Source organism: Bufo gargarizans, chromosome 6 (genome assembly GCF_014858855.1).
Source record: "Bufo gargarizans isolate SCDJY-AF-19 chromosome 6, ASM1485885v1, whole genome shotgun sequence".
NCBI lineage: Eukaryota > Metazoa > Chordata > Amphibia > Anura > Bufonidae > Bufo > Bufo gargarizans.
In genome coordinates, this window is record NC_058085.1 from 190,993,523 (window position 1) to 191,012,261 (window position 18,739).

General features: G+C 45.5%; 1 protein-coding gene across 4 annotated transcripts in view; it reads right to left on the reverse strand.

Annotated features, from left to right (window-relative positions):
• Positions 1-275: 275 nt before the first annotated feature.
• Positions 276-18,739, reverse strand: part of LOC122940285 (nuclear receptor coactivator 4-like) — a 31,685-nt gene continuing 13,221 nt past the window's right edge. Inside the window, exons 1-10 of one of the 4 annotated variants that reach the window (XM_044296867.1) lie at positions 12,693-12,849; positions 9,573-9,721; positions 6,251-6,391; positions 5,762-5,850; positions 5,403-5,508; positions 5,214-5,315; positions 4,808-4,957; positions 3,490-4,503; positions 2,136-2,228; positions 276-1,369 (exon numbers count right to left, since the gene is read on the reverse strand). In XM_044296867.1, coding sequence (XP_044152802.1) covers positions 1,364-1,369; positions 2,136-2,228; positions 3,490-4,503; positions 4,808-4,957; positions 5,214-5,315; positions 5,403-5,508; positions 5,762-5,850; positions 6,251-6,391; positions 9,573-9,721; positions 12,693-12,714 — 1,872 coding nt within the window. In that variant the 5' untranslated portion in view covers positions 12,715-12,849 and the 3' untranslated portion in view covers positions 276-1,363. Of the gene's footprint in view, positions 1,370-2,135; positions 2,229-3,489; positions 4,504-4,807; positions 4,961-5,213; positions 5,316-5,402; positions 5,509-5,761; positions 5,851-6,250; positions 6,392-9,572; positions 9,722-12,685; positions 12,850-18,739 lie in introns of those variants that run through there. The other 3 variants (XM_044296866.1, XM_044296869.1, XM_044296868.1) reach the window with 3 other exon arrangements.

Here is an 18,739-nt window from a genome sequence, read left to right on the forward strand (position 1 = left end):
TTGAAGTCCTCAAAATAACCGAAATTCCCTAAAAAGTCATCTCTGTAGGAGCTAAGCTTTCTAGACATCACCCACATGGTGTTGCATACTCCCATGTCAGGAAGGGTCTTGTGTCTATTGGGTGGGGGTTCCAGCGGTCAGGATCCCCTATCGATCAGACATCTAACAATCCCTCCTCACCTCATTACATACATACATTATATACTACCCAAAAATATTTTGCGCACACACACACTCTATGCCAAACAAAAAAAAGAAATTCAAAAAGCAGTCTGTATTGCTGTAACTCTTTAATGGAACATTAAATGGTAAAGTAAAAGTTTACATTGAAAACTTTTTGATAGAATAGGATGGAGGAATACGTCATTTCAAATAATAATAAAATAAAAAAATCATCACGCACTCAGAAGACAACAGATCAGGGCACTCCAGCTGATGAAATACAAGCACCTGATGTCCATGTACCCACCAGATATGCCCAAACGGCCAACTAAATAACCCGGCGGTTACGTGCTTCATATGTCCTTAGTGAAACCTAACAATGCTGCAGGTCCAACTCAACATAGGGTTAAACTAAAACGTGATGGAATGCTTCCAAAGGTAGCTAAACATAAATCAATAAAAATATATAGGTTACTCTGTAAAGTGAGATTTTTTGGAAGCAATACACTGTATTATATACTGTATATAATAGCTAAAAGTTAAAGACAGAATTAAGTGAAATTGCCTTTGTCCCATCATTCTGTGCAAAACGCTAAAATGAGAATGAGCAGAGTATTTCTCCTGCTCCGATCGCTGGATGTAAAAGAAACGTGGCTTAAACAAACCCAACTGAAAATTAAAAACGGAGCATTTTGCTACCACAACTTCACCCAAAAGAGTGCAGAGCTCCATGAAGATATTCCCCTATTTAGTAGGTCCCCCAGACTCTGAAATATATTCTGCACTCCACCCGCCCCACACAAGGTAGAGTCTGCGTGGTCACTGCGCCAGTAAGGCAGGACAAGCCGAGCATCTCTCCATCAGGGGGCGACACTGAACGCAATGGACCCAGAGGGTTGCCTGTCTAGAGATACTGAGCACCGCTGATTAGGCAGGTAAAGTTCTGGGATCACTAATGGTTTCTCGCAAGGCTTGGTGGCCTTGACACACACTTCTCATGTGAAGGATTTACATAAACTGCAAGTATTTTAAGGTAAAAGGTTTAAGAATCATCTCTGAAGTCCCATTTCAGTACATATCAATGGTTGGCAGCGTAACACTTGTGATAAGAGAATGTAAGGACAGGACAGTCGCAATCATTTCTGTGATTCTCTGTGCGCACCATTAGCGTGACGTCTGATCAGTGGTTCAGCAAGGATCCTCACATCTACAAGAAGAAAAGCAGATAAGAGTCAAGGAAAGAGGTAGCAGTCTGTCATCCGTGGTGCTGCTCAACCAACACACCGCGCTGTGCTTCCAATACACGTAAAGAGGCTAACAGAGTTATTTTTTATTAAAAGTCAGGACACCTGTTTGAATAAGACAAAACAACGTTATACTTGCCCTCCAGACCCCCTCTGTCACAGTGCTGCCCCGCTCTGTCCTTTCCCTCAGGTTTATGCTGACTGCAACGGTGACATTCCCATATACCGCATTTGACCACTGCAGCCAATCACTTGCCTCAGCGGTCACGTGCAGTATACAGACATGTCACTGCTTCAGCAGCAGGGAGGATAGGAGTGACGCCACTGGAAGGGGGGGGTAGCCCATTATTATAGGGGTTCCCTGCGTTAAAAAAAAAAAAAAAAAAAAAAAAAAAAAAACTCAGACAACCCATTTAGGTGCCCCTTTATTCTGCCTTTGGGGTCGTACCAGCATACCAGTATAGCAGCGGCCTATCCGGGACATGTGGGGGACTGGAGCAGCCGACGCACATTTTATACATCCATAATTATGGAAAATATGACATAAAAGGTAGTGGCACATGGATGCATCCCCATTGGAGAACACTACAACGATCCTCCGCTGCCAACATCATGGTAATTCCCAGTCACACCAAGTCTAGTGTAAACGGACCACCCTGGCAGCACAGAATGGACTCCTGATACTGACATAGCATCATCTACCCCCAACATCTGGAAAGACGAGGTTACCTGTAGAGGCGTGCGGTGCAGCCACTGCTCTTTGTCAGCTGCTAGTTTCATACAGGCAAAAAGGTCACAGACACTGGGAAGACCATACAATTCCTAGAAGAGAGGAAGTCACTTTATAACAGCAAGAAAATCACGGGAGCACTGGCCACATAAATCTACTGCAGCAACCATTACATTTACACTGCATGTAGGCTAGGGCCACGTAGACTTTCAGTCATAGGTAAAATTCCAATGGTTGCCCTCTCCCCCACAAGGAACATCGGCAGGGATTAGAGTTTTATAGACTGCCGTGCAGCCTTGACACCGTTCTACACTGATTATATTGTCCGCATGCTCGTCCGCAGCTGCATATACATTTCTGCCGTCTCAACATCAGCAAAAAGAAAAACCTGGTGGCAATTTCTATTCTGTAGAGTGAATTGTGCTATAGGAGATCAGCTAAACTGTCTATCAAGCGGCTGCCATTCCTAATGGCAACCAGCAGAAATCTGAATGCAGCCCTGGAGTGTAATCCATGCTGTAAGCAGCGATCAATGACCTCTATGTAGATTATAACTCCCATGTATAGAGAGTGTAATCCATGATTTCTATGTAGATTATAACTCCCGTGTATACAAGGTAATACATGATTTCTATGTAGATTATAACTCCCATGTATACAGAGTGTAATCCATGATTTCTATGCAGATAACTCCTGTGTATACCGAGTGTAACCCATGACTTCTATGTAGATTTTAACTCCCGTGTATAGTGTGTGTAATCTGTGATTTCTATGCAGATTATAACTTCTGTGTATACAGAGTGTAATCCATGATTTCTATGCAGATTATAACTCCCGTGTATACAGTGTAATCCATGATTTCTATGTAGATTAAAACTCCTGTGTATACAGTGTAACCCATGATTTCTATGTAGATTATAACTCATGTATACAGAGTGTAATCCATGATTTCTATGTAGATTTTAACTCCTGTGTATACAGAGTGTAATCCATGATTTCTATGTAGATTATAACTCCCATGTATACAGAGTGTAATCCATGACTTCTATGTAGATTATAACTACCATGTATAGTGTAACCCAGGACTTCTATGTAGATTATAACTACCATGTATACAGTGTAACCCATGACTTCTATGTAGATTTTAACTCCCGTGTAAAGAGTGTGTGATCTGTGATTTCTATGCAGATTATAACTCCCATGTATACAGAGTGTAACCCATGATTTCTATGTAGATTATAACTCCCAGCTATACAGGGTGTGAAATACTGCAGTGATGGTCAGTGAGATATGGTGTGTTTGACAGGCCTCACTTAGACTAATCTGCAGACTGCTCGTTATCTAGTTACTTACATGTGCTCTTTTACGCAGAAGCCACTTATCCTCCAGTGCAGGTTGTTCTGTCTTCTCCATGCTATCTGTCTTCGTGGAGGACAACACCCAGCTGCTGGCGTGCAGAGGCAAATGGAATGGAGATGGAGTTTCTACTAGAGGACTCAGATATTTACTGTCAGATGCTTCTTCTTCTTCCATCTTTCCCTCTGTGGTGCTGGTCTTGACAACCCAGGTGTTCAATGGGGTTTCGAGCAAATATTTAAAATGCCTAAGGGAGGGTACACATTCTTCCATCTTCTTGGTACAGCTTTGGTCTTCAAAGCCTGCTCTGCAGGGGTGTAGCCATGTGCTATTAGATGGCTTGGCCTTTTCACTCTCTTGATCTTTAGGCGTGTGCTCATGATTTAATGGAATCCCGTTCTTATCTTTTCCTTCTTTCTTTAAAAGCCACTTCCTGAGAGCCTCTTTTTCACAGCTTTCATCGCAGACACATTCAGAGAAGGTAGAGCAGGGCTCATTCGCTTTACAGACCTCTTCCATCTTAAAATGGGGCTGAGACTCCTTTAGTAGCCACATTTCATTGCTAGGGCTTGATGTCTTCTTTCCTCCAATCTGTTCATTGAGGCACTTGAGGTTCCCTAGATTTTCGATTTCTAGAGCAGCAATTTTGCCACCACAACAATTACCGCAGGACTCCACTTTATGGAGCCAATCAGTAATACTGTAGTCCTCTACAAATGGCTGGAATACGAACCTCCACTTGTCCACCACCTCAGACTGTTCAGTTTGTGCAGGGGAGATTAACCAATCTGATAGATCCATCTCTTCATCATTGGGGAGATCAAAATCATAGTCGTCAACCTTTTCAAAGGAGAAAGAGGAGCTAGAGAGCGAGTTGTCCCGAGTGCGGACTCGAGTCTTCTCAGGGGATTCCTCCTTGCTCTGTGACTGTAGCAGCCAGTTGTGCAATTCCCCCAACTTCCCCCAGACTTGCTCCATGTTAAATGTGGGAAGAACAGGGGCATCTGAACTCTATAAAATATAAATATATATCAAACACTATTAACAGAAGAAATTATGGCATTTTATGACTTTTTCAAGCTTTGTGCAAAAAACATACAGGTTTTGTATGAGATTAGAAAAACCAATCATCTTTGTGCTGGTATTGCAGTTCCATCCCATTCCCGTGAATAGGGGTGAGATGTCATACCAGACACCGTCCATGTCAAAAGGGGCGCCGTTTCTAGGCCTTGTCTCTCTAATCTCATAAAACCCTTGTAATAGTAAAGTTATGACATTTTAAATGTTTTAGATTCACAACATGACGAAAACCTACCACAGTAGGCTCCATGAGTTGGGTCTTTAACAGCCAGTCTTGAGGAGAAGAGCTGGGAATGTGCAGAGCAGGACACTGAGCAACGTTATTCACTTTGCCTTCTAGGAGCCAGCCGGACAGAGGGGTGTTCAGAAACATAGAGAGGGGTTTCTGCTGAAATAGATAAAATGGTAACATTCAGTAGATCAGTCATCTCTAATCTTGACCAAACCTGGCATTTTTGGCTGTACTGGCCGATTATCTTATGTGTATGAGGGACACCATGTCTAGATTCTAGCTTTCTCCACTCTCCAGGTTCAGGACACATGCATGCTCAGCTGAACAGTGTGTTCATGCATATGTAGGGATGAAGGGAATAATGTGTGGCCATCCTTGGAGCAATCAGAAGATACTGAACTGAATGTACCTGCTCAATTTCAGCAACATAGCAATGGTTGAGAAGCCAGGGATTCTGGGAGACAAAACTGCAGGGCGCAGGGCTTACAATTTCTGGACTCTCATCACACTTCTAGGAAAGAAATTCGGTAAGTATTACTCTGTTTTCAGAAGTACACTGTAATTATGCAGAGGGATGACTGGTGCAACCTCCACCTACCGTGGTTTTAATGGCTCCAAATGTAGTAATAGCTTTTCTGAGAGAGAAATCAGCTTCAAAGTGGATGGCAGAAGATTCCTCAGGTTTCAGGTCAAGGCTGCCCAGTCTGGAGGGAGGGAAATTGTACGTGATTCATAATCTCATTGCTCATGTACATTGATATAATGCTGGTTACTGACAAACAGGTCCTCATTAGCTATAAGATTTGGTTCATTGTTTTTGACCTTGGCCATCTGCACCAATGGCAGGTAAATCCCTGCACAGTCGCCAGCAGTAAAGCAAGGACACCGGCGAGCCTGCCTAGGACACTCAGAAAAAGCCACATCATGCAGACATATGGTTTTACTAAAGGCACGTACCTCTCCAGGCAAACCGTAATTTGATTGGCAAGATCATTACTGTGAGGGGTTTCCAGTTGGTGAATCAGGCAGTTGAACTGTCCCAACATCTACAAGCCAAGATGAGGATAGAAATAATATAAAATCACAAATGTAAAAGTCAATGGGCAGAATTTATATAAAGGTGATCATACACATTAGAGAAACGTAGGTTGAGAGGTGGTCAAGACGCCTGTACAAGCACAGAGTGTGACGCGGGTTCTTCAGCTGATTGACGGGTGCTTGCACCGATCTGATAGGTCATCAGTATCATGGCACTGCACAATGGGTGCCTGACTGATGGGATGTCCCTTCATGCTAAGAACATAAGACAAGTCCAACGTAAGCTCTCTCCTGACTCCACCACTCAGTACAGACCGGCAAATGGGGGGTGACCTACACTTTATCCTGTGCTGTGGCCCCTTTGTACAAAAATCCCATTAAATCATCAAGCAGTACAGGCGCCCTTACCCAGTAAAGTTGCTGCGCTTGCTGCTGCAGAGTCTCTTCTTTCAGCTGCTGTATAAGATCCGCTTGTTCCAAAAGCCAGATCTCACGGCTGCGCAGACACTCAAGGTGGCGACTAATACAAGACTGGATCTGGGCCTTCACCTGCAGACAGAAGAAGATTTCTAAGTGATGCTTGTTAATAAATACGTTATATGAAAAATAGGCTCCTTCACACACAGTTCTGGGCCCAAATTAATAAAATGGTTTTCTGGGATTTTTTAACTAATGTTCTATCCTCAGCTTCTGGCAGTTTTTTCTAGGCCAAGCACAGCCACTACACAATGTATGGCGCTGTGCTTGGGGAGCTGAGAAGTCCACAGCGCTAATGTGAGTGCCGCTGCATTCTCAAGTACTTGATTGACGTGGATCCCAGGTGTCGGACCCCCACAGATCAGAGGATAGATTATCAGATAAAAATATCCCAGACTCGAAAAATTGCCACTACAAAAAATAAAATAAAAATCCTTTCTGTTCTGCATTTAATATTTCCATTACTCTTTCATGCAACGTCTGGAAGTGGTGGATTCTGCCTAAAAAACATGGCAAAAAAAAACGGTGGACAGAGTTGCGGGCGCAGCTAATTACAGCAGTAAATCGCCACACGCAGACACTGAGCTCATGCACACGACTGTTCAAATTGAGGATCCACAAAACATGGATAGAGTCCGTGTGCATCCATTATAGATATGCCTACTCTTGTCTGTGATTGTGGACAAGAATGGGACATGTTCTATCTTTTTTGCGGGGCCGCGGAATGGAGCAACGGATGCAGATGGCACGCAGTGTGCTGCCCCATTGAAATAAATTGTGGAACGGATGCGGACCCATTTATAAAGTCCTGTGAATGAGCCCTTACTGTGTGAACATTTTAGCTTCGGTACTCTGGGGTACACTATTCCAAGGGAGGATGGTTTAGAAGGTTGAGGCTTCCTCTGTGTGTATTAGCACCACGTATACAATTTTATTTGTTTTTAGGCTGGCAAAGTTTTTTTTTTTGTTTGTTTTTTGAGTCATTTTGCAGTTTTTTGTGCGATTTCCTGGAGTTTTATTTTTTTTTGCGGTGTGACACTTGAGGTGCATTTGACACTTCAGATGGATGCATTTTTGGGGTCAATAATTTTTATATTTTTTTATTAAATCGCAGCATGCCCTGGGTGTGCCATTTTTACTGTCACTGTCTGGTATTTGTGTCCCATAGACCTTTATCTGCCGGCTATACCAGAGGTTCGTACATAGGAGTTTCGTATGTTGATCATATCAAGCCAACAGTGGTCACATACCCTACTGTTGAGTATATAAGTGACTCTATATGTTACCACTGGGAATAGAATCTGGAGGACCTTTAACATCTATGTGGTTTTTGATCATGCATATCAATCAACTTTAGATTATTTATTCGATCTATTACACGCTATCCGATTTTTGTCCGATCATCCACCTGATTTTCTGGTATATCTACATCCAGGTTTATACTCGATTATCTGGTATATTTACCATCTGATCATTTATTTGAATTTTCTGGTACATTAACTATCCGGGACCATCATATTATTTGCTTTTAATGTTATATCTATGTCATATGTTTTAGTATGAAGGTTTTATGTTAAATGTAGCAATTTGATGCAACTCCCTATGCTTTGAGTGCCTGTTATACACACACAGACATTTATAGTTTATTTTGTCCTGCTTGTAACAAAAACACAAGTGCCAGTGTGTGGAGCATTTTTGCACTGCATTTTTTTGTACAAAAATGTATTTTTCCACATACTGTGATATTTCCTACTGCACCCCATTTCCCCACTGTCCGTGCTGTGCCAACATAATGAAGAGGACTCCTGGACACAACAAACCACCAAAGCCAAACTCACGTATCAGGACTTTTAGTCTTTTTTTTGCTGGTCTTCATGACGTATGTATAAAATATTATATATATTCCTCTTAATTATTTCAAGTAAAAGGTTATTTAGTGCTCATTTACACAGTCTACAACAAAATACTCAATTGCCAGGTTGTAGTCTTAGAAGATCCTAGCAAGAGCCCAAAATGACATGAAAGCAAACAGACGGACAAGTCCAGACAGACAATCATGTCATGTCTGTCCACAGGGAAACATCTCAAATACTAAAAGCTTTTATTCTATGAATAAAACAAAAACATCACAGACATCATCAGAAGATTCCTTTATACACCGCCACGAGTGGTCAACCTTAGCACTAAACCTACAGATGCCATTGTCTAAGGGTGCGACCACACCGTCAGGTTTTTTATGCAATTTTTGAAGCCAAAATCAGGAGTGGATCATACAAGAAAAGAAAGTATTAAGGGCAGATACAACTTCTCTTTTTTTGAACTCACTCCTGACTTTGGCTTAAAAAACAAAACTGCATAAAAAAAACTAAACGTGTGGTCGTACCCCCAATGGAGGCCGGTCAGGTGACTATCAAGAAGAATTTGTTACCAGATTAGTGGGTGCTATAATATCTATACACTTTGGTGAATCGGGTTGTTTAGATCTAGAATTAATTCATAGATCACTCATCCATAAATAAGGTGCATGTACATAATCAATGAATAGCTCTGGTCTTAAAGGGGTTATCCAATTTCTGAACCCCACCCCATGTGCCGGGCTCCTCACAGGTAATATAATTACCCCACTCACCGCACCACCGCTTCTCGCTGTACACGGATAAAAAACATCTAGTGTTGGGAAGGGGGAACAGCCAATGGCAGGCAGGAACGAACCTCCCTATCACTCCGTGTGCTGTCCGCATCCGTTGCTCCGTGGTCCGCAAAAAAATATATAACGTTTTGCAGACAAGAATAGTTATATTAATGGTTGTCCGCTCCGTTCCACAAATTGCGGAACGCACACGGACGCCATCCGTGTTTTGCAGATCCGCAATTTGCGGACCGCAAAACACACAATGGTCGTGTGCATGAGGCCTTAGTCAGTGGAGTCTGTGTACCACTGGTGTCCAACAGAAAAATAATGCTGTACATGTACGGTATTTCTGCATCTATACCCTACAGTTCCCTTCGGATTTTCACACTATACATTACTATGGGCATATTCAACAAGTTCTTCGTACTTTTTACCAATTGTTCACACTAAAGTCCTTGCACCCACCTTCCTGTTCATGCAGACATTTACAGCCAGCAGCTAAAGAAGATTCAGGTCAATGCAAATTCAAAGCTCCATATAAATGCCCACACACAAGCTGATGGAAGGTCATGGAGAAGACCTGTAACTGCTAGCCAATGCTCATTTAAATGAAGCCCGTACCTCTCTGCCGTTGTCTTTAACCTGCTGCTCTGCCTTTAACAGTGCCTGAATAGCACTTTCCAACTCCTTCCTCGCTTGGAGGCATTTAGACAGAGGATCTCGGCCACAGGAACGGGGGTCTTGGTCCACATCCATTTCTTTTGGCACCTCTAGAAGGACAGAAGACACATATGAAGTGATATGTTCGACAGAATCGTACAGAGCTGCTCTGTGCATATTACTCGGCATCAATAATATGCTGAAAAAGATTAACATAACAGGAAACAATACATTAAAGTGTACCTAACCTTTCAATAATCGGTAGTACAGTGTGTACATGAGGAATAACGCCATTTTGGCCACTATATCACTTGCCTTTGCAGTTCTCCCATCCCCTGCACACCGAAAGTGGAGGAGAATCTGCTTCCTAACTCTCCTGCTCACTCAGAACCAGTCTCAGAATCATAGAGGTACTGACCTGTATGGATGTAAATATAGCACACACTAACTGTCTATGCAGTCTGTCTTGTGCACGTCTCTGAGGTGCTGCCCCCCCCCCCCATTGACATGTGTAATCTGACCCTTCAGTGAGATGCTGGTCCAGGAGAACTAGATATTTCTGTCTGCAAAGATAAAATTAAGTTTCTGTCCTTGTACTATTGATTTATGCAACGTTAGAGACCATTTAAGGGGACTTTTAACACTTTGGGGGAAATGTATCATTCCACCCAAGCCTATTTTCCTTTGTAAAATAGTCACGTTTGCAACCTTTAAATGCCACTGCAACAACATTTTTGTCGGAGCTGCCATAGATTTCTATTTAGGTGCATGACCTGCCCAGAGGCTGCGATTCGATTCATCATAAATTATCTGCATCCCCCGACAGCGAAGGCGATATCAAAGACAGGCATAAAACACCATTGTATGATAAATTCTCCCTTACAGTTCTTAGTGATGTTTTTCTGCACTTTGGGGTTTTAGTGCCATTTTTTTAACTTTTTATTTACTGTAAAAGTGCCAGGTCCAGATATTAACTGAAGGTTATGGCAAATATGAAAAGCAGGAAATGCTAAGTTTTTTTTTTTTGCTCCTGGCATTTTTGTTAATTACCGTATTTTTCGCCGTATAAGACGCACCGGCGTATAAGACGCACCTAGGTTTTTTGGGGAGGAAAATAAGAAAAAAAATATTTTTAACCAAAAGGTGTGCTGTGGGTTTGGAACTAGGTGGTCTGTGGATGGCACTATTACTGGGGATCTGTGGATGACGGACACTGTTATGGGGGGATCTGTGGATGACGGACACTGTTATGGGGGGGATCACCGGGATTTTGTGTATAGAGCTGAGGACATGGGCCGCTAGCACATCCGCAATACCCAGTCCCCATAGCTCTGTGTGCTTTTATTGTGTAAAAAAAAAAAAAAATTTGATACACATGCAAATTAACCCGAGATGAGTCCTGTCCTTGACTCATCTCACATACAGGACTCATCTCAGGGCAATTTACATATGTATCAAATCGGTTGTTATGCTGTAGCTAGTGGTGTTTTTTCAGGCATTTTGCCAACACTTCCTATATAGGGAAAAAAAGCCAGAAAATGATGCTAGTGTTAAGACAAAATAATAAGCAGGAGGCAAAAAAAAAAAAAAAAAAAAAAAAAAGTGTGCTTATCCTGCTATTTTTGTATTTTTTGTTTTTTTTCACAGATAAAAAAAAGCCAGAGCCAAATTCATGTGTGTGTGGACCCCAAGGCCAACTTCACACTTGTGTCAGAGCTATCCGGCAGAACGTCCTGCTGGTGTTTTCCTAATTCAGACAAGCCCCTGGTTATGGAAAAGCTGGGTGACATCCATTATGACCACCATCCATTTCCTAACCCTGGGTTCACACCTGAGCGTTTTACATCGTGTTCAAACGCGCTGTAAAACGCTCAACACATGAAAACCAATGCTTCCCTATGGCCCTGGTTCACACTTGAGCGTTTTACAGCGCGTTTGAACGCGCTGAAAAACGCCCTACGCTGAAAAAAGTTCTTGAGCTTCTTTGGGGCGTTTTGTCGCGCGTTCCCGTACATAGACTTTTGGGAATGCGCGACAATGGGCGTTCGCTTGTCTCTGTATGCGCGATTGTAAACGCCGGTACAATCGCGCATACAGAGCGCTCCTTTCAGAACGCTCAGGTGTGAACCCAGCGTAAGAGTCTGAGAAGTACAGTGTCAGACTGGGAATACTGTCTGGGGCCACACAATTCTGGCCGGCCCTGGAAAGTGGATCATGTACCACAGTAACCACAGCGTCAGTAAGGGTGGGTTCACACGCGTTTTATACCTCCGGTTGACGTACACTTTAGGAAAAAAAAAAATATACAAAAGCGCAGCACATTCTTGTATATATATTTTTTTTTACAATGGAACTCTATGGTGAACAGATGCCACTGTATGGTATCAGTCTGAGGCATCCGTTAACGGACAGGAAAAACGTGATGTGAACCCACCCTAAATATGACAGTGGTGTCATCTCCTCACATGATGGACACAAACTGCTGTCATGGTGTCCGCTATTTTTCGGATCTGCGACAGCGGCTCAGATGTGTGAACTAAATTTTTCTTGCTGTTTTGTCATGTTTATAACTGCAGAATTCACAGAGATTAATGCAGTCTATATAGTATATATCTTATACATCCCACACCAGTGGTCTCCAACCTGCCACTGCCCAGCTGCTGAGAAACTACAACTCCCTGGGCAGTGTAACAGCTGCGGTCAGGGTCAGTCCGCCAGGAGACAGCGCAGGGGGGGGGGTCAAGTTCATGTCCACTATAAGAAGCGCCTGCAGCCTTCTGACACTACAACTCCCAGCATGTCCTGGCCAGTACAACAGCTGTGGTCAGGGTCCATGTCCACTATAAGAAGCGCCTGCAGCCTTCTGACACTACAACTCCCAGCATGTCCTGGTCAGGGTCCATGTCCACTATAAGAAGCGCCTGCAGCCTTCTGACACTACAACTCCCAGCATGTCCTGGTCAGGGTCCATGTCCACTATAAGAAGCGCCTGCAGCCTTCTGACACTTCCCAGCAGAACACTGAACCATCACAATAGAACGCATCTAGACCTGGCCGCCGCCACACACACGTACGAGGTACCTGGATCACTGCACCGTTTCATCTCCCGGTAACCGGCACAACAGGAAGAAGCCCGCACCGGCCTAGCAGCAGTTTAAAGCGCTCCCGCTGACGTCACGGAAAATGGGCGGGGCGTGACAGTCTGCAGGCCGCCACTAGCAGCCAGCATCGGCTCACGTACACAGCGCTCTGGGGGGAGGGACGGCTACAGGTCCGCTAGCTGCAGGCCCAGATAAACAATTGCTGTGCCAGCAAAACCGCAGCCCCGCACCGTACAAGAACTAAGCGCTGTCATACCGTCACCCTGTCATTTCTGAGGTGAACACGGGCTTAGAGGGTTCGCCTTTCATCTTCAACACCCGAATGTTCCCGTTGTGCCGAGGCCATAGCCGGGCCCCATGGTGGGGAAGGCAGGGGGGCAGTGAGGGACCACCCTCTACAGGGGATACATAACGGTAGCCGGTCACCTGTACGTTTGCAGGTGTCGGTCACGTGTGTCCTACTGGAGGGAAGGTCAGGCACATGGATGATGTGTGAGGAGATTCCTGCCGCTAAGTAATAAGCACTGGAGCAGACCCCACTGACTATACCAGGATATGGCCGGGACCAAGGGGCTCTCTGCCAGATCCCCTTATAGTATATATATCATTTTTGATTCGGTTTCGATACCATGAAAAAGTATTGCGATATTCAATACCACGCAAAAAAAATAAACCAAAAAAGCCACGTACATTCCGCGTTTTTTTTTTAAATGGCGAATCGCGCAGTTTTTATTTATTTTTTCTGTTCCGGCGTTCACCGCATAGATTTTTTTTATATTTTAATAATTTGTACTTTTCTGACGTGGCGATATGTAATATGTTTATTATTTATACATTTTATATGTGAAATTGGGAAAAGCGGGTGATTCATACTTAATATTTTTGGTGTTTTTTTCCCCCTTTTTTTTACACTTTTTATTTAATAACTATTTCCCCCCTTAGGGGCTAGAACCTGGGATCTTTCATTCCTTGTCCTATTCACCCTAAAAGAGCTCTATCAGGGTGAATAAGGCTACTTTCACACTTGCGTTCAGAGCGGATCTGTCTGGGGTCTGCACAGACGGATCCGCTCATATAATGCAGACGATGGGATCCGTTCAGAACGGATCCATCTGCATTATATTGTAGAAAAAATTCTAAGTGTGAAAGTAGCTTCAGACGGATCCGTCCAGACTTTACATTGAAAGTCAATGGGGGACGGATCAGTTTGAAAATTGAGCCATATAGTGTCAAATTCAAACAGATCCGTCCCCATTGACTTACATTGTAAGTCTGGACGGATCCGTTTGCCTCCGCACGGCCAGGCGGACACCCGAACGCTGCAAACAGCGTTCGGGTGTCCGCCTGCTGAGCGGAGGCCAAACGACACCAGACTGATGCATTCTGAGCGGATCCGCATCCACTCAGAATGCATTAGGGCTGGACGGATGCGTTCGGGTCCGCTTGTGAGAGCCTTTAAAAATGGAACTCACAAGCGGAGCCCCGAACGCTAGTGTGAAAGTAGCCTAAGACCTCACACTCTCCCTGCTGCACACAGCATCAGGGATGTTACCATGGCAGCCAGGGCTTCAGTAGCGTCCTGGCTGCCATGGTAACCGATCGGAGCCCCAGGCTTACATAGCTGGGGCTCCGATCAGAAGCTGCCACTGCACCACCAATGAGGGGGAGGGGAGAGGACCCTGCGGGCACTGCCACCAATGATTTTAAAGGGCTTCTGTCAGTCCACTAAACATTTTTTTTTTTTGTTTACTAATAATCCCTATACTGCGAGCTCTGCATACATAAGTTAAATAATCATTTTGGTTCAGTAGAATTTGATAAAAAGCTATTTTTAAAATATGTAAATTACCTTGCTACCAGCAAGTAGGGCGGCTACTTGCTGGTAGCAGCCGCATCCTTGGATCCTAATGATGCCCCCTCCACATTGTGATTGACAGGGCCAGGGAACGGAATCGTTCTCTGCTGGCACTGCCTGTTTGCATTCAAAATCTGGCGCCTGCGCAGCGGCCGTACCCATCTTCAATCTGCGCAGGCGCACTGAGAGGCGGCCGCTCGATCCTCAATGCGCCTGCGCCGATGACGTCACATCTACACCCGGCGCAGGCGCATTGAGGATGGAGCGGCCACCTCTCAGTGCGCCTGCGCAGATTGAAGATAGGTACGGCCGCGGCGCAGGCGCCAGATATTAAATGCAAACAGGCAGGGCCAGCAGAGAACGATTCCGTTCCCTGGCCCTGTCAATCACAATGCGGAGGGGGCATCATTAGGATCAGAGGATGCGGCTGCTACCAGCAAGTAGCCGCCCTACTTGCTGGTAGCAAGGTAATTTGCATATTTTAAAAATAGCTTTTTATCAAATTCTACTGAACCAAAATGATTATTTAACTCATGTATAGGGATTATTAGTAAACAAAAAAAAAAAAAAACACGGTTTAGTGGGCTGACAGAAGCCCTTTAATAATGGGGGTTGAGAGGGGCCGGCGCACTGTGCCACCAATGATTTTAATGGGATAGAGGGTTGAGGGGGGGGGCACACTGCACCACCAATGATAATTACCCCTTAATACAGGAGGCGGGTACTGGCAGATCAGCGGCAGTTAACCCCTCAGGTGCCACACCTGAGGGGTTAACTGCCGCTGATCGCAGCTCCCTGTCAGGGGCAGGGTGCCCGCCTCCTGTATTATGTGTTAAAGTCTACTTTTCCTGGGTCCAGACTTTAAGTATTAGGCTACGCAGAGCGGCGCCCAGCGATGTCCCAGCACTCACCATTATTCCTGGCTGCCGCTCCGTTCGCCCGCAGTGCCCCATTACTGTCTCCTCTCCTGCTCCACATGCTGCTGATTACTATCGGAGCGATGGGAGGAGACATCAGCTTCACTAGTGGGCGTTCCTTCTCCCTGGCTGTAGCGCTGTCCAATCGCAGCGCAGGGAGAAGGAACGCCCACTAGTGAAGCTGATGTCTCCTCCCCATCGCTCCGATAGTAATTAGCATGTGGAGCAGGAGAGGAGACAGTAATGGGGCACTGCGGGCGAACGGAGCGGTGCCCAGGAATAATGGTGAGTGCTGGGACATCGCTGGGCACCGCTCTGTGTAGGAAAGGTCGTATCATTGGTGGCGCAGTGCGCCCGCCCCTCTCTTCTCATTAGTGGCAGTACAGGGGGAGGGAGGACAGCTTCCTTCTCCCCGTGCACCTGAGAGAACATGAGCGCGCCGACAGCAGTGCGCTCATGTTTAGAGATACTAGACTGCGCAGAAGCGCAGCCCAGTATCGAAAAAATGGAAATCCCGGTATCGATTGGGTATCGAAATTTCGATACCCGCAACAACCCTACTTTCATCTGTGTTCTGGATTCCGTTATGGCTTTCCGTTATAAAATGGTTCTAATGGAAAATAACGGAACCCATAAGATGGCAGTCAAAATGGAAGGCTTTAGAGGCATTCCGTTTTGATCCGTCTTTATAGAAGTCTATGGGAATCATAACCAGGGCCGCTGCAAGGATTTTTGCCAACACAAGCGAAGCTAAATTTTGGCCCCCAGAACTCGGGGGGGGGGGGGGGGGGGGAGAAACTGTGACGCGGAGAAACTGTGACGCGGAGTGGGGGCGGAGAAACTGTGACGCGGAGTGGGGGCGGAGAAACTGTGACGCGGAGTGGGGGCGGAGAAAATGTGACACGGAGGGGGGGGGAGAAAATGTGACACGGAGGGGGGGGGAGAAACTGTGACGCGGAGTGGGGGCGGAGAACTGTGACGCGGAGTGGGGGCGGAGAAACTGTGACGCGGAGTGGGGGCGGAGAAACTGTGACGCGGAGTGGGGGCGGAGAAACTGTGACGCGGAGTGGGGGCGGAGAAACTGTGACGCGGAGTGGGGGCGACGAAACTGTGACGCGGAGTGGGGGCGGAGAAACTGACGCGGAGTGGGGGCGGAGAAAATGTGACGCGGAGGGGGGGGGAGAAAATGTGACACGGAGGGGGGGGGGGAGAAAATGTGACACGGAGGGGGGGGGGAGAAAATGTGACACGGAGGGGGGGGGGGGAGAAAATGTGACACGGAGGGGGGGGAGAAAATGTGACACGGAGGGGGGTGGGAGAAAATGTGACACGGAGGGGGGTGGGAGAAAATGTGACACGGAGGGGGGTGGGAGAAAATGTGACACGGAGGGGGGTGGGAGAAAATGTGACACGGAGGGGGGTGGGAGAAAATGTGACACGGAGGGGGTGGGAGAAAATGTGACACGGAGGGGGGGGGGAGAAAATGTGACACGGAGGGGGGGGGGGGAGAAAATGTGACACGGAGGGGGTCCTCAAACTTGTCGGGATCCCAAAGAGAAGATACCAGGACCACACAGAGGAGAACGGCCAGGGGCCGGCGGCGCGCAAGTGATTTATAAAAAAAAAAAAAAAAAAAAAAGTTTTATTCCCCCCCTTGGCGTCTCTGCACCCTAAGGCAGCCGCTCTGTCTGCCTTATTATAGGGCCGGATCATAACGGATCCATCTGTGTCCTGTTATGCAAGATGGAAAACAAAGTCCTGTCGCACAGGACTTTTTTCTCCGTTCTGCATAACGGAAACCAGATGGATCTGTTATGCTTCCCCATAGACTTCTATTAGGACGGAATGCCTTTTAAAGGCTTCCGTTTGCATTCTGCCATAATAGAAGTCTATGGGCAGCATAACGGATCCGTCCTTCCGTCTTATGTATTCCGTTATTTTCCGTTATTACGGAGAGCCATAACGAAATCCAGAACGCAGATGTGAACCCACCCTAAGCTGTGATGGCTAACATCTGGCACTCCAGCAGTGGTAGAACTACAACTCCCAAGATGCCCCCACGCTTGGCTGTTCTCAGAACGCCATAGAAATTAATGGAGCATGCTGGGAGTCGTAGTTTCACCACAGCTGGAGTTTTGGAGTTTAGACAGTCTTCAGAACAGAACACCTTAAACACATCTTCAAGTGTCCATTCAGTGTTCTTTTAGAAGAAAGAGCCCAGTGATCTTGGTGGCCTCCGCTCCCATCTAGTCCTGATTGACATCTGTCTGCAGGGGACTCAGTAGACTTGTACCTATGAACCTGTCTGACCTGTTGTATGTGCACTTGGCAGCTGAAGACGTCGGTGTTGATCCCATGTTCATATTTACTCGTATTACTGAGAAAAATTATGTTTCAATATATGGAAATGAGCCTCTAGGAACAATGGGGGCGTTACCATTACACCTGGAGGCTCCTTACTGCATCCTCTTTACTTTGACAGAACCAGGCAGTTCAGCAAGTGGCATTTATCATGTAGAGAAATTTAATACAAGGGACTTACTATTGTATTGTTATTATCCATATCGCTTCCTTTGCTGGCTGGATTCATTTTTCTATCACATTATATACTGCTTGTTTCCATGGTTACGACCACCCTGCAATCCAACAGCAGTGGTCATGCTTACACACTATAGAAAAAAGCACCAGCCTATATGAGCTCCCTCGGTCCCGGCCACCAGAGAGTCCGCCACTTTTTCCTATGGTGTGCAAGCACGACAACTGCTGCAGGATTGCAGGGTGGTCATAACCATGGAAACGAGCAGCGTATAATGTGATGGAAAAACAAATCTAGCCAGAAAAGGAGGTAACATGGACAATCACAATACATTAGTAAGTGCCTTATATTAACGTTCTCTACATGATAAATGCCATCTGCAATACCCAGTCCTCAAAAGCACACAGAGCTACGGGGACTGGGTATTGTGGATGTGCTAGCGGCCATCTAGCACCCCATATCCTCAGCTCTATACACAAAATCCTGATGACAGGTTCCCTTTAAGTTAATATGGGCACAGCTACAACCAAGATCACAGGACACCTTCCTGCTGAAGAAACACCCAGTGGACACTTGAAGATTAATTTGCATGGGAGTTTTTATCATCAAAACTGGTGTAACGTACAACTGGCTTAGTTGTCCATAGCAACCAATCAGATTCCACCTTTCCTTTTCAGAGGATCTCATGCATTGTTTACATGGGGCTATCTACCTGCTTG